Here is a 22,075-nt window from a genome sequence, read left to right as displayed (position 1 = left end):
ACAATTGTATAATATATACAATATAACACATAATTTAGCATTGAATTATAGATTCATAGACTTTATACTAACTTAAAATAGTTCAATATATAGAAGTACTAATTGTTCTAACATATCAAAGTGCAAATAATAATAGGTACCCGACTAAATAACCATGAATTGAACTGGCCCCAACCCCTGAGAAAAAACGAATTTCATCAAGATGGTATAAAAATCACATACAAAATTTTCAAAATAAGAATAAAATCCATATAGAAAACTAAAGAGAAACAAACCCACATGGAAAACTGAAGAGAAAAAAGTTTTAAGCTCGATTATAGTCTGTTGTAGTGAACATGAAAACAATATGTATCCTACCATATGTGCTTTTTATGAAAAAAAATTATTTTGTTTTCTATATAACTAGCCTTTAGTGAATAGGGGTTATGAGTTTCCCCTTTGACTCCCATTGTAAACACTTTATTATTCATATTTGTAAAGCAAATATATATATATATATAGTTCTCCTGCATATTTTCAAAAAATATAAACACGATACATTTACATTTAGACTCCAAAGTTTTATTTTTGGATTTAAGGTAGTGCATAGACAAAAATTTTCTCATTTGTGGGACTCAAGCTAAGGTCCCTAATAACAAAAGAAATCATATCCAATATGCTAAGTGTCAGTTTATATTTAGGTTATTATCAACCTTAGTTTAATCCCCATCTATATATTTTATAAGAAAAAAATATCTTCAACAAAATTTAACACGAATAAGTATTTTACGCTTAGTTGAGAATTATGAAGTAAAAATGTTAGCAAATAAATTACATTATATGAGCTTCCACTCGCTTTTAAGTTGTAACATATCGGTTTCAAACTTGTTAAACTTGTGCATCGATGCATGCTTGATAAATAACATTCTGGACAAATTACATTGTGCTAGATCCCAATAACTTTTTGTAAGTTATAACCAATCGGATTCAAAATTGTTAAACTAGTGCATTAACCCATGCTCACGCTAATTTTAAGAGAAATAATAATTGTTGCAATTTGTGGATAAATGTGATAAATGTGGTAGAGGTGGATATTTATTTGAAAAACAAAATAGATAAATGGATACTATTCAAAAGGTGATAAATGTATACAATATTCATGACATACATTTTTTAGTTTTTATAAGAATCTCTAGATTTTTTTTCTAGCATGCCTTGTGTCTATTAACATGGAGTCTAAAAAAAATCACCAATCAGTAAATGTATGACTCTTCAGAGATCTAAAAGAAAAACAACCATTACTATTAGAGTGACTCGCTCCTACACTCAATCCCAACCACTCTCTCCATGTGGGTAATATGTTATCTCCTATTCTTCCACACTTTTCCTTTCATTTTTCTTTGCATATCTCAAAACTTCTCTACTCTTCCTCATTTCTCTCTGCAAACTCAATAGATCCAACTCTCATACATTCCCTTCTAGATCTCTCTCTGTGATACATTAGGAGGAGCGTGGTGTCCCTGAATCTCATGTCTTCTTCAAAAATTAGATCAACCTTGGAGGAGCTAGGTGATTTTTCATTAAGAAGAAGAAATAGGCACCCAAATTCGAGCTAGAGGGGACTTGAACCTAGGTGGTTAGAGTGCATGACCACACCTCTCACCCTAACCAGTTGAGCTAGACTCACTTCCTAATCCCAGGTCTTCTTCATTTCAACATTTTCTTTCTGATTTCTTCCAACAATTTTGTTTCAGAATTTTGTGCACAAATTTATTTTCCATTTTTTAACATTTTGTTGCAAACTTTATCTTTAAATTTTTTATATAAATTTGTTCATCGAAGTTTTGTTTTCTACAAACATTTATCTACAAATCTGTGCATTTGAAAAAATGTATAAAAATTTATTTTACAATTTTGTGTATAAATATTATATATAATTTTTGTTTGTTGTAATTTTTAATTTGAACAGGGGAATGGAAAGGCCGGGGTAGCGTGGAAACGGTTCCGACATGCTATAGGAAATAAACCGTACGGTGCCCTGCTACAGGACGCGCATGAATTAGCAGAGCCGATGCATGGCACTTTGCCACATTGGAGATTAAAATATCTGCACATCAGTTGTGACTTGTGAACCATGAAGAAAACAAAGCGTAAACGTGAGAGAAATTGCAATATGCAGGCTTCTACTCGCTTGTTGTTTATTTATGGTTTAGTTTTGGTTGTGGGACACTGGGACTTTGCCACTTTGGAAACGCACGGCTCTTGCTTGCACAGGAGGAGCATCTCTCATTCTCTTGCGCGCTGATCACACAAGCAAATTAAACAAGGAACCTCCAGCAGAAAGCTTGTAGCCCAAATGCCCAATGGATGACATCATCTGTTCATCTGTGTCTTCGTACTCCCTCCGTACTCACAAAGGAAGTCGTTTTGGACAAGGTTTGGGTCAAATATTGGGAATATAAATCATGAATAACTTTTAAGTTGTTGAGTTTGGAAATGTGAAAGCCATATAAATAGATTTGTCTTGAAAAATACTTTCATAAAACTATACATATATCACTTTTTGATAAATATTTTTATAAAAACAAAGAGTCAAAGTAATACTTTAGAGACCGTGTCGCTGTCCAAAACGACTTTCTTTGTGAGTATGGAGGGAGTATCTCCTACACATCAGTTCTAGACCAAACACAAACTTTTTTCTAGCACACGCACAACCTGAAACATTATTGTAAAATCTTGCAGTCCACAAGCATACATCACATACAAGTAAGTCATTGCGGTCCTTTACTTCACTCTTTGTGGATCTTGCCTTCGGCGCATGGCGCCAGGTCGCCGCAGTCGAACCACATGGTGTCGGCGAGCCTGGGGAACACGAACGGGTAGAACACCCAGTCCCGGAACATCTTCACCAGGCGCCCCCGCGCGCCGCGGACGTTGGTCCCGCCCTGCTGGACCCACCCGGACAGGTAGGCCCCGGCGACGAGCCAGGCGGCGCGCCACCGCCGCCGCGCCACGTACGCGGCCACGCCCTCGGCCGGCGTGGCCGCCCGCGCCAGCTCGCGGGCCAGCACCACCGCGTCCTCCAGCGCTGAGCACCCGCCCTGCGCCATGTCGGGCGTCATCGGGTGGAACGCATCGCCGGCCACCGTCACGGCCCCGCGCGCGGCGGCGCCGGTGAGGATGGACAGAGGGTTCCGGTACAGGAGCGGCGCCCACGAGAGGTTGCCGTGGTCGGAGCGGCGCACCACGTCGAGGTACTCCGCCGGCATGTGGCCGGCGAGGCTGCCGGTGACCTCGCGCAGGGTCCTGACCGGGTCCCCGGCGGCGTCTTTCTCCGCTGGGACGGTGTCGTTGACGAGGAACCAGTAGATGTCGGTGTCGCTGATGGGCACCATGCCGGCCCTGAGGCCCTGCGAGAGGAACTGCCGGAGCTCCCGCTTGGCGCCGTGGCCGCCGGGGAAGGTGGAGAGCCCGCGCACGGCGGACCGGCCCGAGCTCGCCGGCTCCGGCAGGCCCAGCCACCGCGCCACCACCGAGTGCACGCCGTCGCAACCGATCAGGACCTGTGACACCACCAATCATGCCCACTTGCATGCAATTCAACTGCAAGAATGTAATGTAGCCTTGTTTATGTGGACACGTTGTGCTAGCGTACCTTGGCTCGGATCACTGCGCCGTCGTCCAGCCGCAGCACGACGGTCTCCGACGCGTCGCCGGCCGCGCGCTCGGTGTCGATGGAGACGAGCTTGGACGAGAAGCGGACGGTGCCTGGCGGCAGCTCCTCCGCGAGCGCCTCCAGCAGCGCCTTCCTGTCCAGCGCCCTCACTCTGACTTCTTCACCCCTTTTTTTTTTTTCAAATTTTCGGTTCAGGCAAACGAAACATCCAGGCGGATCAGTCGAAGCTACTGTTTTAAACCAGAAGCAACGTGACAAGCCAACAGGAATTGTGTAGGAATCGATGAATAAACTCACTTGTTCTTGTTACCGGCAAAGCGGAACACCTGCGTGGCTCCGGTCTCAAGATTGGTCGCCTTGGACCTGCGGCGCAGCGAATAAAGACACAATTCAGTCGAGTAAACATGGCGAATCGAGCTAGAATTGAGCTTGACTTCTCCGGTCGGGCACACGACGGCGACGCAACGCACGTTTCGTAGGCCTCGTAGCGGGAGGTGAGCTTGTGCGCGACGCCGAGCGCGCGGAGCGCGAACCAGCCGTTGGGGAAGATGGTGAGCGCGGCTCCCATGGCGCGCAGCTCCGCGTGGCGCTCCAGCACCAGTACGCCAGCGCCGGCGCCGCGAGCCACGCCCGCCCGGCGGAGCGCCAGCGCCGTCGCGAGCCCCGCGATGCCGCCGCCCACGACCACGACCTCCGCATCCACGTCCTTCGCCACGCCAGCCGCCGCCGCCGCCGCCGCATCGCCGCCGCCGGCGGCCATGTGTCCAGCGTCACCTCGATCGTTGTCCGGCTGGCTAGCTCGTGGGTCAGGCATGCCAATTATGGCTCACCACGGCAGATGGCGCATCGATCGGTGGTGCACGGCGGCTAGTGGACGTAAACAAGGCCATGTTTAGTTACTCCCAACTCCCAACTTTGACACTATGCAAAAAGAAGATTCCCCATCACATCAAACTTGCGGTACATGCATGGAGTACTAAATGTAGATGAAATTCAAAACTAATTGCACAGTTTTGTTGTACTTTGCGAGACGAATCTTTTGAGCCTAATTAGTCAATATTTGGACAATAATTTACAAATACAAACAAAACGCTACAGTGTGCTACAGTGCTGTAACAGTAATTTGGCACCTCCCAAATTCCCCAACTAAACACGGCCCAAGTGACAAAGGAAATAGAAAGGACCTTTTTTTGTCAGTGATCTCTTGGCATAAACAAGACACGGATCGATTCTTTTCGCAGGGCCATCAACAGATCAATCATGCGTTTGTCGGGGTCCATCGATTGTTTTCAGGAGGTGGGAGGGAGGAGGATGATGTGGCGACGAAAAGAGAACCGCTGATGGGTGCGTGTGTCAGTGGGTGCGTCCAAGAACTCAAGATTTTCATCCTTGGCTGGTTGTCCTTTTTTTCCCCTGAAGAAATGTCGTCTACTTGCGTGTGTTCAGTTTTCTCGGATGATTTTCTGCTGTTCCAGTGGTCGACAAAGACCAGAAATAGACGCGGAAACCATGACATGCCAGTGAGCAAATTGGGCTGAATCTATGCTTGGGCCTAATGATATGCAAGGTTCTGAACGGGAGGGAGCTAGCCCACACGATAGGACAGCAGCTTTGGGTTCCGCCGGCGAAATCTTGGGCCTATCGTGGGTCTAACCTCATGTGATGTGAACAAGACCGATTGATTCTTGGCCTCTCGCTTTTCTCGACTCATAATTCTTTCCCAATAATAATAAATACCCTCAAAAAAATCTGTTCTAATAAAGAAAGAAAGCATGGACGGTAGCACAAATCTAAACTACACTGAAGGTCTAACCTCATGTAATGTGAACGCACACCGTTGACTTGAACACACACACGAGCGATGCTATTCCTGCCCTGACACCAAGTCCTAAGAAAATGTGGGGCACACATGTGGCGAGTATCCAACACAAGTCCAAGTGGCCAGGTTTCACTCCTCGCAAAATTTCTCAAACCTGTGAAATTCTTTGATCGTAACAGAATCAGAGTAGTAAGAAACACAAACAATCGTAATCTCATTAGATTTAGAGATTTTTTTTCTAAACTTTCCCACATCAACATTAAACACCTAAACCCACAACCTCACAAGCAATAAAAAAAGACTTGTATTCCAGTTGAAGAAACTTTTTGCCTAAGTCATGAGAGGGAACATGGACATTACTGTCAGCCAATTGAATTACTAAGATAATAGATGCCTTATGGGGCGAAATTTCAAGATCGAAGTGGTATATTGGTCTTCTTAAGCATTTCTTGTATTATATCAAATACAAAGAAGGAAGAATACCTTCACATATAGATATGACCATATGGGTGGTCAAATCATATCCCTCCTCTAGAATTACTCATTGGTGGTCGAAGCGTGTGCCTGTGTATTGTAAGGTGGTAGACATGCAGTCTAAGGCACTGTTTTTTTTTCATTAATAAGCAGCTTATCGGTGAAAATAAAGCGAAAATCTTACTAATAAACACCTTGCTTAATTTCTCAGATTCTTGCTTATGTGGTAATTCGCTTCAGAGATTTGAACTACAAGAAGTAAAAAGTAAGAAGTGAGAAAATCTTCGCTTAGATTATAATTGAAGCATGGCTGAGAGAAGCGGAAACAAACGTGGCCTAATTTGGTTGTGTTGCTACGTAACGTGGCATGCTCATTACTGTTTTCGATTGATGCTAATTATTTGTGAGCCAACCTCTGCATAGCTCTAGTTGTTGATTTTCTCATCAATTCTAAACGGAATCTTCAAAAGCTTGTAAAATAAAAATGTAATACTAAAAACGCAAGAAGATGAGCATGGCGGTTAGATCTTGTTCGGTTAATCCTTTCCCAAGAGGATTGAAGGGATTTTGACTTGTAATGGATTTAATCCCCCAACCCCCTCCAATTTTTTTATTTTTAAAAGAAAAAAAAGTGTATTTTTCATCCCTCCAATATTACAAAAGTGTGATATTCATCCCTAATTAAATCGGTGCATTTATCATCCCCACCTTAGTTTAACAATGATTTAGTGTCTATAACATTGGTTTAGGCCATGTCATCATTTTATTAATCACTGCTTAGCCACATCTAATGTTGAATCAATCGCTATAATAATTCGGTGTGAATCGGTTCCGTTAATTTTTCTGATAAAATTTTTATGAGATAGGCAATTTGGAGGATTTACTGTGTTTTTTTAGTTTTATATCTTCGACTCACATATTATATCGCTAAGCCATTGTTACGTGGCATAAATCATCATTAGATGGCACTAAACCATTGTTAAACTAAGGTGGGGATGATAAATATACCGTTAAGGGTTGATTTGCACCAAATGAAATATAAGAGATGAATGTTACACTTTTACAAATAAAAGGATAAAAAATATATATTTTTTTCCTTTTTTAAAAGGATCCCTTGATCCAGCCTTCTTTGGAGGCTTTTTTTAGGAGGCAGGATTCAAGCCTTGGGTGGCTGGCTCCTCCCTTGCAGCCTTGGCCAACTGCACGTAGTAGTGCAGTTCTTTCCAACCCCCTCCAATCCAATCCCCTTCGGTCCTCTTCAAACTGGGAACGGCCTCCCGAGAATTTGACCCCATCCTCCATCTCTCGTGCAAGGCTGCTGTTCTCCATGCTTTGACTCTCACGGCACCATACTGGAGTGCACGTGCCCCGGTGGCCGTGCCGATGCCGCCCATTGATGCAACAATTATCGGCCCCAGAAAGCACTCCGAGTCCCGCAAAGTCTCGCTCCGGCCTCCGCGCCCCGGCCGGATCCGACACCGCCATCACGGGCACGCCTGCGCCGCACCCACACCACTCCTCCACCATGCTCCTCCCACTGTCCCACACAAAGGTCGCAAAGATTACTGCAAACTACTCCCAATTCACGCGGCGATCAGCAGATTAGTGCGAGCAATCAGCTGCTAATGGAGTGTTGCTGGCAGCACTAGGCGACTAGCCGGATTGGTGAATGGTGGGTGATTCCTTGCCGCCGGCGCCCGCCCCGAGAAAGTGTCGAAAGGTGCCCGCTTTGTCGCAGCCTTTTGTTCGCACTGCGCGCTTCGCTTTCCACGCCGAGCCTGCTGCTGCGCTAGCGCACTCGCCTGCAGGCTGCAGCGACCGGGCAGGCAAGGCACTGCGCCGCGGCAGGCAGCGCGCCCCACCCCGAAGCCGCGGCCAACGGTGGAGGTCACGGGCAAGCAACGGTCTCGAACCAACACCAGGCCACCACCAAATAGCGCCACTGTGCCAGAGGGAGAGCTCGGAGCACGCTGACGCTGCACGCCCCTCCTGCGTAGTGCGCTGCGCGGCCGGCATTGCTCCGTCTGAGGTGTGGCGTCGAGTGGCACGCGCAGGCGGAGCAATGGGAGGAGGAGGCTCGCGGCCGGGGGAGGCGCAGCGCGCGCTCCTCCTCGCGGTGGTGGCGCTCTGCTCCCTCCTCGCGCGTCCGCAGCCGTCGTGCGCCTTCTTCTTCGGCGGCGGCCGCCAGGAGAAGGTGCCCATGACCGTGGTCGTCCCGGACTACTCGCCGCGCCCGGCGCCGCTCCCGCTGGGCCCCTCGCCCTCGGCGGCGCCGGCGCCGGTGCCCGGCTCGGACGGCGGCGGCGGAGACGAGGACGGCACGCCGAGGCTGCCGTCCGAGCGGCGGAGCCCGGGCGCGCCCTCGTCGGGCGACCACCACGGCGCGGCCGCGGGGGCGCCGGCCGGGACGGCCAGCGCAGACTTCATCAGCAGCAGCCCCGCGGTGCCGCTTCCCGCCGGCGTCACCGACTCCGCCACCGTCCTGCCAATGCCCACCCCTGGGCAACAGCAACAACTTCGGGTACCCAACCGCAACCGCTCGCCATTCCTCTCCTCTCTAATCGCATTGCATTTGCATGCATTTTTCTTGTTTTTTTCTTTCTTACTACTCTCTTTTCTAGGTGCCAGTAATTTCTGAAAAAATTACGGCTTCCGGTTTACTTACCTTTCCTCGATCTTTTCTCCCATCTTTGCAACCTCTGCTTTTCCCATCGCTTTGCATCTACCGAGCCTTTTGCTTTCCTGCACCTTGCTCTGACTTCTTTTTCTCCATTGCGTTGCAGGACGACGTGGGGATGGGCGCCCTGCAACTCCAGGTCGGGGCGGTGCAGCTCGCCACTACTCTTCTCATGATGCTATCTTTCCGGGCTCTGTGGTGCTGGTAGTTTTGCTTCTGTAATCACTAGTGCTTTCCCTTTCTCTCTGTAGCCTGTTCTAATTAAGATTCCTAGATGGTCATCTACTCATCTGTAAACAAAGTCACCATGCTTGCTAATTTATGAGTTCATGCCTTATACATCCGTCAATGAGTCTCTACTCTCTAGCTGAATGGGATACAGAGCTCATCAGTTCTCTGGCTCTCATTCTTTTTCATTTTCACCGGCTGCAGCAGCACCATGAACTGATCCAATCGAGTAGTGGCATGGACAAGATAAACGTAAACTTCACCTGTACAATGAGTCAATGACATTGACATGAATCGTTACCAAACGGCAAACGTAAACATTGCACCAGCTTACTAGATGCACAACTGAAACATGAAACCAGGTGCAAAATAAACCTGGTTGACTAGCCAATTCGTGAAAACCTTGAAACTCTCATCAGATAAACTACAGTAAAAGAAAATCCCCTTTTCCTGATAAATGCAGCGGATTGTCTTTTACGCGTTAATAGAGACCATGTGTACAAAAAAGAAATTAATTTCACAACATTTAATCTAATAGTTTGCAGGATTTTTTTTTACTATACTCCATACCTTTTAAATTTATGACGTTCAGGATAAGAATTAGCTTGTCCTAAGCGTCGTATATTTAAAAATGGGGGGAGCAGCTCGTTTCATGTGAGTCTTAAATGTTTTATCTTCACCTAGAAAAGGTCAAAGATGTAAGCCATTCTTGTTGGGCAAAATTAAGCAAGCTGCAGCATAAAACACCAACAAAACTAGGATACAAGCAAAATGCTTTGGATGAAGAAGTTTGTTCACTACTTTCACTTGTTCATCCATCTTGATCTCCTAATTGATGAACATAGATTTTTCATAATCTAACATACCCTTTCTTTTATATAACTATGAATATATTATATGACATGCATCTTTAAATTCTAATTGATATTTAGGAATCCATTTGATGATTTAGCATTTTTATACAATGAAGGTAAGCCCCGGAGTCTGCACTATCAGGGATGCACACAGCCATAACAGATTTAGCAAATTATTCAGACTTGCGATGGTTAGCATGCCTAGGAAAAGAAAAGGAAAACAGCAGCTCAATCATCTGCCAAATTTTTTTTTCTGTCGTCTAAAATTACAGCACTTCAAATGTGTAGTTTTAAATGCACGTGAGCTGATGGTTGCAGCTCGATGGATTTAATGGTTTGGAAAAGGTGTGTCGCTGCATTGCTCATGTTTACAGCATGGAAGGAACGGAATCGGTGTGTTTTTAAAGAGAAAAAGCTTGAAGCCACATCAGGTTTTCCTGTTGATCCAAGAGTCCAGTTGTTGCAACGGGTACGTGGTAACCTAGAATTTGGTTTAAGTATTTTGTATCTTTATGTTATTCTAAGTGAATTAATCAATTTATGTAACATCGAACCATATGTAACCCAGACATTCTCTCCTCTTCTTAAATAAATCAGCAATGCTTCTGCTTTATTTAAAAGAAAAAGAAAAAGTGTCTGATGATAAATTTTAGTTGCACGCAAACCATTCAAAAATAGCAAGAGAAATGTTCCGGGGAACAAGGAAGTAAATTGACTTTTCTGTTGCACGTCGTCATGAAACAAGAGATGTCATTCATGTCGTCCACGATACGTCTGCATGCCCCTGAAGTACACAATGACGTGAGTTCTGCATTTGTCTTCACTAGAACATGCAACCAAATTTACTTTCTCTGCAACTAGCAACAGTCGGTTTTCAAGGTTTTCATCATCACGGATTCACGGTTATGCCACAAAAGGTACTAGTACTTTGTCAGGTATACGTACGGGCAACCTTGTAAGCATCAACAACTTTTGTAACTATCGGTAGAGATCGACATCATCCTTGGACAACTTCACCAAAGCCCTTAATCAAAGATCGACCAAGAACAACGAGAACACAAATGGCTAGGGCAAAGCACAAAGGCATCTCTGCATCTTTGCACCATCCACCACCAACATGTACCATATGCGTCGTTGCAGCCACGCTATAAAATGCTGCGTGTTGCGTAGCATTCTGCATCATCGATCAAAGACCTGTCTTGCTGCAGAGTGCAACACAGAGTGAGCAATGGGGGGATGGAGTCCGAGCTCTGAGACCGTCGAAGATCAGGGTTCAAAGACCACGAAAGATCAGAGTTTGATGATCGCAAAAGATGTAACCGAAGTGCGTAAGCAAATCTGCAAGCACGTGCATCCTTTTCTTTTCTTAGGGTAACTCGAATATGTCCATCTGAATTGACCTGCATGCACTGCAATTTTGTTTTGCTGCAATGGTGACAGTTGATCGGTAAGACCCCGTTGGTGTACCTGAACAAGGTGGTATCCGGGTGTGAGGCGCGTTTAGCTGCCAAGCTTGAGATCATGGCGCCCTGCTCCAGTATCAAGGACAGGTATATGGTCAAGATTCAAGAATCGAGTGCCAACATTGCTCAGAAACAACTTTACTATCTGTTCATCTGGTGATGCTTCTCAGGATTGGTTATAGCATGATCGCCGACGCGGAGGAGAAGGGCCTGATCACCCCTGGAAAGGTGAGCGAGGGAGATCACTGACCCATTGCAATTCTTCGTTGCAACCATGCTCCGTGCTGACACCAATGCGCCAATGCGTATCGTATCTGAGCAGAGCGTCCTGATCGAGCCGACGGGCGGGAACACCGGCATCGGGCTGGCGTTCATGGCGGCGGCCAAGGGGTACAGGCTGATCGTGGCGATGCCGTCGTCGGTGAGCACGGAGCGGCGGGCCGTGCTCAGGGCCTTCGGCGCGGAGGTGGTGCTCACCGACCCGATGCTGGCCATGGACGGCGTGGTGCGCAAGGCCGAGGAGATCGCGGCGCGGACGCCGGGATCCCACGTGCTCCAGCAGTTCGCCAACCCCGCGAACCCCAGGGTCCACTACGAGACCACCGGGCCCGAGATTTGGAGCGCCACGGCGGGCAAGGTCGACATTCTCGTCGCCGGCATAGGGACCGGCGGCACGATCACCGGAGCCGGGAGGTACCTCAAGGAGAAGAACCCTGCCTTGAAGATCTATGGCGTGGAGCCGTCGGAGAGCGCGGTGCTGTCCGGAGGGAAACCCGGTGAGATGCCGCACCTTCTTCTGCGATCAGCCCTGCTCTGTCTCACCTACATTGCCCTGCCTTGAGCACGTATTGTTGACGCTGCGTTGTTTCTCCAAGCTCAGGTCCGCACAAGATTCAGGGCCTCGGCGCCGGCTTCGTTCCCGGCGTGCTCGATGTCAGCCTCCTCGACGAGGTGTTCCAGGTCTCCAACGAGGAAGCCGCGGGCATGGCGAGGCAGATCGCCCTGAACGAAGGGCTACTGGTGAGCTACCTAGCTCATCGATCGACCGGCTCTGTTCCAAACTCTGCATCTGCTGACTGACGAGACGATCCCTCTCATCATCATTCAGGTCGGGATATCGTCGGGCGCGGCGGCCGTCGCCGCCGTCAGGGTCGCCAGGAGGGCCGAGAACAGGGGGAAGCTCATCGTCGTAAGCTGCCCGCGTCATCGGAGACCTTTCTCGATTCTGTCGCGCAATGCGACGTGATGGTGGTCTGCTACCACGTTCTAAATCTAACTTGTTCTTCGTTGGTGGTTGCAGGTGATCTTCGCGAGCTTCGGCGAGCGATACCTGTCGTCGTTCATGTACGAGTCCCTCAAGAACGAGGCCGAAAGCATGGCCTTCGAGCCAGAGTCGGACGGTTCCTGATTCGATCGCTTTGTCCCTTTTTATGTATGTTGATGAAGAAGGCCTGCACTCACTCCAGCAGACCAAGACGACGTTCTTTTCTTTGAAGCTCACGCTCTGATATGCATATGCCATCAGCAGTTTTTCTATGGCCGGAAAAAATAAATTAAAATTCTCAACAGTGGGGTGACTTGGGAAAATTGGGGATTTCTATTTACTCAATCACACCAAACTGTTTACGAATAATTGATGACTTTGACTTTGCTATTCAGATTAATATTAATGACAGAAGTAGCACCATTCCTAGTAATTAATTGACAAAATAGTTTTTTTTCAAAAATATATATTGCCTCTCTTTTTGTAAACAGTTAAAACTGGAGGTGTTACTTATTTGTAGTGAGGACGTATTACACAAACCAATTGAAAGTGCCTCGTGAAAAATATATATCTTAGTGGTATACTCTGAGACGACTATTGATGATGGTGTCAGCATACCCTTTTTTTATCCAACCTCACACTTTTGTTATACTTCAAAATGATGTCTTGTTATACAATTACAAGTATGAATGTTCTAGGTGTTTGCTATTCATTTAAACTAATCCTTAATCCTTAATAGTGTCTTGTAAAACCTTTTTTCTCTTTATTTATCCAAAGAAGCGAAGATATCATGCATAATTCAAAAAACATTGTCCTTGAAATGCATGTTATACTGTCCATTGTTGTTGATCTTATTAACATTTACCTATACAAACTCATTGACTTAGGCCTTTTTTTCATATTGAGCAAAGCCATGTTCATAAAACGATATCATTGTGCATGTTTTTAGTTGACCCCGAGCAAATAATAGACTGCCATAAAATTGTGGTGCAGCAGTGCCCTGCAACGTCACACTCCCTCTGATCTTGCCAAAACAAAAGTACACTCCACCTGGTCCAATAATATGAGATGTATTTAATTGTTGATATGCATGTTGATCAAATTCTTTGATCGTTGATCACAACACCTGATTAACCATGTAGATTGGCAAGATAAAATCAATGTTAATAATTATTTTTATTCATAAGTGTACATATTATAAAAACTATTAGTCAAATTGTTACCTTATAGGCTATGTTGATGTTTTGATCGACATATATTTTAGACCGAATGAAGTACTAGACCTCTAAATAAGTTTTTACTAGAAAATCCATGTTACTGGTGAGCAGCTGATACGAGGATTGCTAAGCAAATATTTTTTTAGGAAGAAACATTAATCTACATTGGTAGGTAAAACAAGACATATGTTAATTTTAACCCCTCACCTTCAAGTATAAAATATTTTTACAGATTGGAATAAATTAATCCGGGTCAAGTAAAAAAATTGAGATTCCAAAGATTCTGTCACAATTTTGGGGAATTAAATTCCAACAATGATATCATGGGAGGCTATACTTATGAAGATATAATTAATGATTTATAGAATATAGAAAAAGAACAATGAACTTTTAACAAGTGTGAGTTTTATATGTAATTTGTCTTTTGGTGTATGTATGTATACTAATATGGTATGGTGATAGGTCCAAATGAAAAATACAACATGTTACTTATATTTTGTTAATTGTGACCTAATTATCAGTAGTTTAGAATCAAGACTTTAATAATTTTAACCAGATCAAGTATTATATAAATTAATAAAAGTGACTCATGGAAAAAATATATATCTATTAGCATTGTATCATGGTCTTCCAGATGGTTATATGGAACATTGGAGATCAGACTTATATTAAGATGTATTAAGATAATAAAAGTTTATGTGAGCTATAAGATCTTATGTGAAGGATTAATGGCATTGTTAGACGTTTTGTGGTGGTTGCATGCAAATTACAAGAAATAGTTTAGTAAACTTTGAGATGAGAAAATAAACCGGCTCACAAGCATAAGGATTGGTTTGGAGAATTTTAAGATCTCAAAGTACGGAAGAGTGTGAGAAATGAGAAAGATAATTGTGACAAAGGAAGACTGTAAGAAGTGCGAAAAGTAGTTGTGATAAGGGTTACATTTGACATTGAATATTTGATTTATGTTGACTATAAGTATTTTATTGCACTCCCTCATGAAAAAATAAAAACTCTTGTGGACATAATGTTATATAATATGACAAATGTGATATGAGGTAGAGAAGACATAATTGGGAGAACGACAATGTTTACATGCTACTTGGTCTAGTGACATTCTACTTACTATATGTAGAAGAAAATAGTACATTAAAGATGTGTAGTGATATGCCATAAATTTGGTGCATGCTTTTTATTTGAAGAGACTTTGAAACTCTTTATACTACTCATGTATCACATAACATTCTTACTTATTTGTTTTTGTAAATCTGGTGAGAAGACAATATATCTTGAGTTGAAAATAAGGGATTTACTCAACCATGGATGAAAAGTAGAAGGGAGAGAGCACCGGGTCACAATATCATTTGTGTTCAAGTTCTATACTCAGCATATGTGCTTGCATTACTAATTCTATGATCTATTTCAGTAAAAAACAATACTATTATCTCTACTTTTGTTAGGTTTGAGGTCAGGTGTGTTTTGTAAAACTCTTGTTTCTTCTTAATTGAAAGCTTCCCCAGACAAGTTCTCCAAAAAAGTAAGAGACAATACTTTTGTTTTAGTGGTATGCACTTGTTCCTAGAGGCTGCTATTGAAAATGATGGTGGCATACTTTTTCTCTTCCAAAGGAACACTTTTGTGATACCCCAAATTGATATACTTATATGTACCATTACAACTATGGGTTCCTAGTTTGCTGTTTATTTAATTAGAGATATTTTAGTTCACAGGATGACATGTTTGAGGGAATTACAAATAGTGTCTTGTAGAAGCTAGATTTTTTTCCCTATTTATCCGAAGACGTGAAGATCTAGTGCTTTATTGAAAACACCCTTTCAGTAACTCTTATTGCACAAAGTTTGGTGGTAATGAGTGACTGAATGCATGTTCTACAGGTTTAATTCCGCACTGTATTACTTTCCTTAAAGTACATGTTGTACTTGTCCTTGATCTTATTAATATTCACCAAGATGAACATAAGCCCATAAAACAAGATCATGGTTGAACATTTTTTTTTGTTGGCCCCAAGAGAATTGTAGACACAGCTGGGCGTAAAATTGGGTACTTTGCAAAATCATAGTCCCTCTCTGATCCTCCTGCAAAAAGAAAAATATTCCAAATGATCCATATATATATATATATATATATATATATATATATGGTGTTAATATTCAAGTTGATCAAACTCTTTTATCGTTGATCATCCTGAATCATGTAGAAACACAACATTGGATCAATGTTAATAATTCTTTTTGTATGTGATTGTATAGTTTGTAGAGTCAAATCCTTACTATAGAGACTTTGCCAATATTCCAATCAACATTTGTATGTTAGATCAAATGAAGTACTAGCCCACTAAATAAGTTTTTTTTTTCTGAAAATCCATGTTGGTAGAGGGAGGATAGCTAGCACATGTTAGTTGAAAAATAAATATTATATTCACCTCCACTAGCAGATAAACAGGACATCTGTCAACTTTGACCCCACACCTTCAAGCATAGGGCACTTTTTACGGATCGGAACAGATTGACCGCGGTAGGTAAATAACTTTTGAGATTGCAAAAGCTTCTGTCAAATTTTGAGATCGATTGCACCAGGTTTTACTCGCACATTATTTCTTTCACCAAGGACGTTGTGCGGTAATGCTGTAGCTGCCCCTTGTGAAGCCGCAGATGGCTTGAGCAGGGTGTAATTGGCCGTAATTAAGTCTGGTCATTTTGTTTCACCATTGGCAGCATCAGCAGGAGCAGCAGTGGATTCCTTGCCCAGTTCTTCATCTTCTGGCTGAACACCCGCAGCTTTCTCCTGCGCTTCTCTCGCTTTGCCCCAGAGCACCATGTACAGCCCAGCCACGATCAGGACGGCGCCCAGCGCGCTGCAAAAAAAAAAATGGCACCCACATCGCCCGTGAAAAAACAAGCCACACAGAATCGATCTCCATGACCGATGCGAGCGCAGCAAGGGCACCATGTACGTACATCCCTAGGTGCAAGGTCTCGTCGAGGAAGATGGAGCTGAGCACGGCGACGAAGACGATGATTAGCGGGCCGAACATAGCCACGTACAGGGGCCCCCGCTCCCGCAGGCACCACGACATCAGCGGGAACGCGAGCCCGGACGCCACGACTCCCTGCAGATCGATCGTCGCATGAACGCATAAGAACGGCGAGCAGATCACCATCCATAAACTATCCTATTAAGAATTTAAGATTAAGAAAACGGCGTTCTCGATCGATCGGTAGCGCTCACCGCGTAGGCCGAGGAGTATAGCCTGACGTCGAGCCCGAGCCGCCAGTGCGCGGCGTCCCGGTGGAAGCAGAGCGCGAGCAGCGCCGACTGGGCGGCGCCGGCGAGGCACACAAGCGCGGCGATCGAGTAGTGGCACGGGAAGGCCTCCCCGACCCGCGCCTGGATGGAGAGCCAGGCCGCGTAGCTGAAGCAGCTGGCGATGGCGAGGAACGAGCCCACGACCCGGGCGGCGGCGGACGGCGTCGCCGTCGGCCCCCGGGACAGGCTGTGGCGGTCGCCGTGCTGGAGCCCGGCGACGCGCGCGAGCCGGTGCATGAACACCATCTCCGGGCCCCTGTAGAAGGTCACCACCATCGCGCCGCCGAGGCCGACCAGCGTGCCCGCCAGCTTCGCGCGCCCGCTGGCCTTGCCAAGCTTGACGATCTCCTGCCTGTACTGTAGAATAGAATCATGGTGAGAATGAGATCTGTGAATCAGTGAATGGAATTGGAGAAGGAGAGCAGTTCGGTGACCTGGTCAGGACTGCAACGATGAAGGTGGACTGAGGCGTGAGGTTGCTGAGAGCTGTGACGATGGTCGTTGAGTTCGTCAGCTTCATGGCGAGCACTAGCAAGTTCTGGTTTATAGTAATGCTGCATGTGTGTAAGCAAAAAAAGTAGTACTTACACATCCAAATAATGGTACCCCCTCCAAGAAATTTCTTGGTGAAACGCTCGAAAGCATTGCAAGATCAAGTACCGACGTTGGCTTAATTGTTTTTCTCTCAATAATCAGCACAGCCTATAGCCAAAATATTATGAAAATATTTGAATATATCACGCCCTAGCAAAATATTACTCTTAAAAATCCATGCACCAATGGAAAGGCATCTGGTTGACGTTCACACACATTCAACATTTCCAAAAAAATCAGGCAAAAATTTCGAAACCTAGTTCAACAGTTCATGAAAACCTTGCGAAAAATCCCGAACCTACAGCATGAATTTCTGAAACATATCGACATTTTCAACATAACATTATTCAATGAATTTCAGTAAATAAGGATCTAATAAACACTTCCACGGTCTTCTCGGAAAAAAGAGGGCGAAAAAATGGTAATTAATGCCATAACTCACCCACAAAGTCCGCACAGGAATAAACCTAGCACCACCTTCATGGTTAGTGGTGGCCGTTTCTTCCTGTAATAAGGTATAGAAAAATATTCATTGATCAGTGCAAAAGCATATAATGACATTAACATAAAAATAGTGATGAACATGAAACAAGATGAATTATGTCTATGATTTTTATGTACAAGTTATAGTTTTGATATGCATAGCTCGAGTGTTTTCTTTTTTATAATAGCTTTACTTATTTTAAAAAATAATTTGTTTCAAAATTCGTTGATCTAGTTGGGTCCAATAGTAGGACAGACATAATTACAGAGTTGAGCAATATCGTTTTCTCTCCCGGTTTAAATAGTTCCCATGTTGATGACTAACGAGCAGCTGAGCACGCTCTGGCCTGTTATCACGATTTCTTTCTGCCGACTGATCTCTGATCTCTGCACGTACATACCGCTCGATGAAGAAGGCGAGCGGGCAGAGGAAGGCGGTGGCGAACATGAGGCGGTAGGCGACGAGCACGCGGACGTCCATGCCGTCGTCCAGCGCGAGCTTGATGAAGATCTGCAGCGCCGAGAAGACGAACTCCACCGCCACCATCGCCACCGCCGGCTTCGCGCCTCCCACCACCCCGCCGCCGCCGCTCCCCATGCCGCGACCGCCGGCCGGCCGGCCGGAGCACAATCTCGCACACTCTTTGCTTCCTTTCTTTCTTCGCTCAAGCGTAGTGCGACCGTGCAAGTGCCAAGTGGTGACCGACGCTGGCAACGGCCAACAAAACGACACGAGCAAGCAGAGGAAGCAGAGGATGGATATGTGTGTGCTAATCTATATAGTCCGATTCGTCCTAGTCCTAGGATTCCATGTGCGGGGGTTTTTTTTTTCCTCTCTTTAGTTTCTCGGTGTCGTCGCCGGGGACGCCGAGGAACGCCATGGCACGTCGCGAGAACCGATGGGTGACGGCCGGTGAGGACCCTGGCGACGTCAGTGCTGCGCTGCCGGACGGCCGCTGTACGTTCCGGCGCGTCGGCAGTGCGTCACTCCGTACGTGGCCCCGGTCGTCATCTCATCGTCACGAGCGCTGGCTCGGAGCGCCAACCCGAAGCACACATTCCTCATGCCCCTTCTGGCCCGGGAGATTGGATTTGCCATTCTTTATGCATTTGTAGCAAGTCTGGAACGACAAGAACATCGAGTGTTCTAGGTGTCTGATCGCAACAAGAACAACAATGATAACAAAAAAGTACTTGAATAAGTGTGTTTTCGAGCTGTACACTCATTATATCATGTCTTGCAAGGAAGAATGGTTCTATTTTTCTGCAAGGTTACAAGGAAGAATACTTGAACACTAGCAGTGTAAGATTGACACCAAAAAAAAAAAACAAAGAGGGAAGAATTTATCCAACAGCTGTACTGTCTGCCTCCTATAAGGTTCACCAATTCTCAATTCCCTATGTAGAAAATGCCCAGCTTCGCGTAATTGTTTTTTCCAGAGAACGGATATACTGTTGTGTTCTCATCAAAATTCGGAAAGAACGTTGTGCAGCCTCTGAGCTGCACCGATCGAGCTGGTAATAACCATGTGAGCCGTAGGATATGCAGGCAATAATCTTCTCGGAGTGCCACGCTCCTTGTCAGAAAGTTACAAAAAAAAAGGTCTTGTCAAACTTCTGATGGGTCTGCTCTCTCTAGCACAAAGATGTTTTCCTTGTCATCTCTTCCGATCCGTAAAGATTCATCAACGTATCTATTCAAAAATTTGAGGAAGACAATATATTCAAATTTGTCGAATAGCTAGACATATACAAAGAACAAAAAAAATGTCAGTAGTAATCCACAATGAAAAAAAAAGGATACGTTATCTCTAGCCAACCCTCTGGGTTGAATATGGCCAGGAGCATATCGTAGTTCTTCTGAAATATATTCATCAGCTGCGTATATAAATGTGGCAAACAATCAAGGCAAGGATTGGATTTATAATACGCAGTTCCATGGTAAGATTCATGCTCTGGACAGCACAGTTTTACCTGTTCTGGGGTGATAGTTGAACTCTCAAGCTTGATATCAACTCTCTGAAACAAGAAGCTACAATTTGTGAGGAAGTTCCAGGCTTGCAGCGATCAGGATCAGCAGCAATCAGACCATGAAACAATTTCTAACCAAGATCAGGAATAATTAAAAGCAGAAAGAAGCCTTACTGTTTTGCTAGTGACACTGTATGAAGCTTCAATAGTGAACTTCCCCGACAATATCTTCAATGCTCTCGCGCTGAACTTTATCACATTTACCGCCTTTTCCTTTGGGTGTAGAGAAGTGACGCTAAATCTCCATTTATTTCAAGTGATAGCAAAATCAAAACTTACTTGGTCTGCAATTAGAATCTCTAGGTAACACTCGATTCAGATGCAATTCCTTCATGGCTATTATACCATGAATAACCCAAATGCAATTTGCATAGTCTAGGAAACACTCAACTCACATACAATTCTTTGGATGTTAGAAAGTTATTAAGCTTAGGACATGCTAATTAGTTCAACATTCAAAATATATCTACTTAGCTAACATGTTTTAAATGCCGTCATATATTTAAAGGATGGAGTGAGTTTAAAAGTTTGAGCTGATCAAGCGGCAACCCACAGCTAATCAGGAGGAACAGAACAGAGTAGCACGTCACAGATACTACGCACAATGACACAAACATCGGCATGACATAATTCCACCACAGGTAGCTTTCACTGACCTCTTTGACGTCAATTATCTGGAGGAAGTCCCCTAAGCTGATGAAATCTCGGAGCCCCAGCTTGGTCCTCTTCTTCCCCAGGATCGAGATGGTGCTGTAGATGAGCTTCCAGCAGCCGTCCACCTTGCACCACACAAACACCCCACTGTATCAGTACAGCACTCTACTGAACAAGTACTTGGCAGCTTCGCATACACTCTTTGAAGCTTTCTTCTATGCGCTTGTATCAGGCGGCTAAAACGCACGGTAGGTGTGTAGTAGCAAGATCGTGAAGCGGGTGCCGGAAAAACGCAAAGAATGTAAGGCGCGATCGGCATTCCAGAGTTCAAATGATGCTAGCTATGGCCCACTAGTACTCCGTCGCGTCCATCGTATCATGGTTGGTAGCTTGGTATGCTCGTTTACCTTGTCCTGCAGCGCGGCGGTGGGCTCCGGCGTGGGGTTCCGGGCCTCGAGCAGCTCCACCAGGCCGTGGATCTCCGATCGCTGCGCGGACGTCATCCCGAATATCCCCCTGTCCACGCCGTCCAGAGCTCGGTACAGTGCGGCCTTGGCGTCGCCCGCGCTCGCCTGCCCGGAGTCACCCGCGAGAGACACGCCGCGGCTCTGCTCGGGAGGCGCGGCCGCCCTCACGGCGCGCGATCCCCGGCGCTGCCGGCGCGGTGGAGGGAGGGCACAATGCGAGAGGGCGCCTGGTCCTCTCCCGCTCGTCGTCGCCGCAGACGCCGCGGCGCGGTGGCCGTGGCAGTGCGCCGGAGGGAGGAGGACGGTGGCTGCCATGGCGAGGAAGGCTGGATGGATGGCTAGAGAGCGCGGCGGCGGAGGTCACAGGGCGGCGGCCTCAGCTCCATGCTCCCCTGCTGCTGCTGCTGCTGCTGCTCGCCAGGAGGCGCTAATACGTGGGTGGCGGCCTCTGGTTGCACAACTCTGGCCACATCCGCGAGGATAACGTTGCGGGCTGTGACCGGTGAACGAGCAGAGCAGAGCATCGAAGCCAGCAGCTGCAAGCCTGCAAGTGAGCGTTGCGTACTTGCGTCAGCCTATCACACACTTGCACTGCTCTGCTCTGCTCTGCTCTTCTGGAGAACAGCAAAGATCCACAGAACGTCACGTGAGCTCGGTTAGAAAAAGATATCAATCCGTATGGAGCGGGGCTCGGATCTGGCTGGAGCCGGCGACTGAGACATGTGCAGTGCAGGCAAATACTTGGGAGACAAATTTAAGTACAGGTGCACCCGTGGAACATGCGCGGGGTGGGGGGAATCCTGAATAAACAAGAGAACGGCAGTGGGTGCAACATGGGCTGCTACTGGAGAGAACTAGGCCATTGTGG

At 45.8% G+C, this 22,075-nt stretch overlaps 5 protein-coding genes across 5 annotated transcripts; 2 read left to right on the top strand and 3 right to left on the bottom strand.

Moving 5' to 3' along the window:
- Positions 1–2,600: 2,600 nt before the first annotated feature.
- LOC101784248 (monooxygenase 2) lies at positions 2,601–4,534 on the bottom strand. The gene is made up of 4 exons (XM_004975554.3): positions 4,126–4,534; positions 3,953–4,018; positions 3,635–3,821; positions 2,601–3,542 (listed from the first exon to the last, which is right to left on the bottom strand). The coding sequence occupies exons 1-4, from the start codon at positions 4,467–4,469 to the stop codon at positions 2,769–2,771; spliced, it is 1,371 nt and encodes a 456-aa protein (XP_004975611.1). The 5' UTR covers positions 4,470–4,534; the 3' UTR covers positions 2,601–2,768.
- A 3,202-nt stretch (positions 4,535–7,736) lies between these two features.
- On the top strand, positions 7,737–8,974 carry LOC101783838 (leucine-rich repeat extensin-like protein 5). The gene is made up of 2 exons (XM_022828169.1): positions 7,737–8,469; positions 8,732–8,974. The coding sequence occupies exons 1-2, from the start codon at positions 8,011–8,013 to the stop codon at positions 8,831–8,833; spliced, it is 561 nt and encodes a 186-aa protein (XP_022683904.1). The 5' UTR covers positions 7,737–8,010; the 3' UTR covers positions 8,834–8,974.
- Positions 8,975–10,655: 1,681 nt separating this feature from the next.
- On the top strand, positions 10,656–12,736 carry LOC101761570 (cysteine synthase). The gene is made up of 7 exons (XM_004977932.4): positions 10,656–11,031; positions 11,148–11,257; positions 11,341–11,398; positions 11,493–11,946; positions 12,051–12,190; positions 12,279–12,359; positions 12,471–12,736. The coding sequence occupies exons 1-7, from the start codon at positions 10,936–10,938 to the stop codon at positions 12,576–12,578; spliced, it is 1,047 nt and encodes a 348-aa protein (XP_004977989.3). The 5' UTR covers positions 10,656–10,935; the 3' UTR covers positions 12,579–12,736.
- A 3,627-nt stretch (positions 12,737–16,363) lies between these two features.
- LOC101761179 (WAT1-related protein At1g68170) lies at positions 16,364–18,653 on the bottom strand. Its single transcript, XM_004977931.1, has 6 exons — positions 18,457–18,653; positions 18,015–18,077; positions 17,413–17,532; positions 16,901–17,330; positions 16,630–16,781; positions 16,364–16,526 (listed from the first exon to the last, which is right to left on the bottom strand). The coding sequence occupies exons 1-6, from the start codon at positions 18,651–18,653 to the stop codon at positions 16,364–16,366; spliced, it is 1,125 nt and encodes a 374-aa protein (XP_004977988.1).
- A 582-nt stretch (positions 18,654–19,235) lies between these two features.
- On the bottom strand, positions 19,236–21,781 carry LOC101783432 (probable plastid-lipid-associated protein 7, chloroplastic). The gene is made up of 6 exons (XM_004975552.4): positions 21,148–21,781; positions 20,743–20,865; positions 20,201–20,299; positions 20,030–20,074; positions 19,860–19,933; positions 19,236–19,749 (listed from the first exon to the last, which is right to left on the bottom strand). The coding sequence occupies exons 1-6, from the start codon at positions 21,520–21,522 to the stop codon at positions 19,665–19,667; spliced, it is 801 nt and encodes a 266-aa protein (XP_004975609.1). The 5' UTR covers positions 21,523–21,781; the 3' UTR covers positions 19,236–19,664.
- Between the last annotated feature and the right edge of the window lie 294 nt (positions 21,782–22,075).

The sequence above is a fragment of the Setaria italica genome, chromosome VII, assembly GCF_000263155.2.
Source record: "Setaria italica strain Yugu1 chromosome VII, Setaria_italica_v2.0, whole genome shotgun sequence".
In the NCBI taxonomy this organism is placed as follows: Eukaryota; Viridiplantae; Streptophyta; class Magnoliopsida; order Poales; family Poaceae; genus Setaria; species Setaria italica.
Note: the sequence above shows the minus strand (reverse complement) of the source record. Positions and strands in the feature narration are given on the sequence as shown.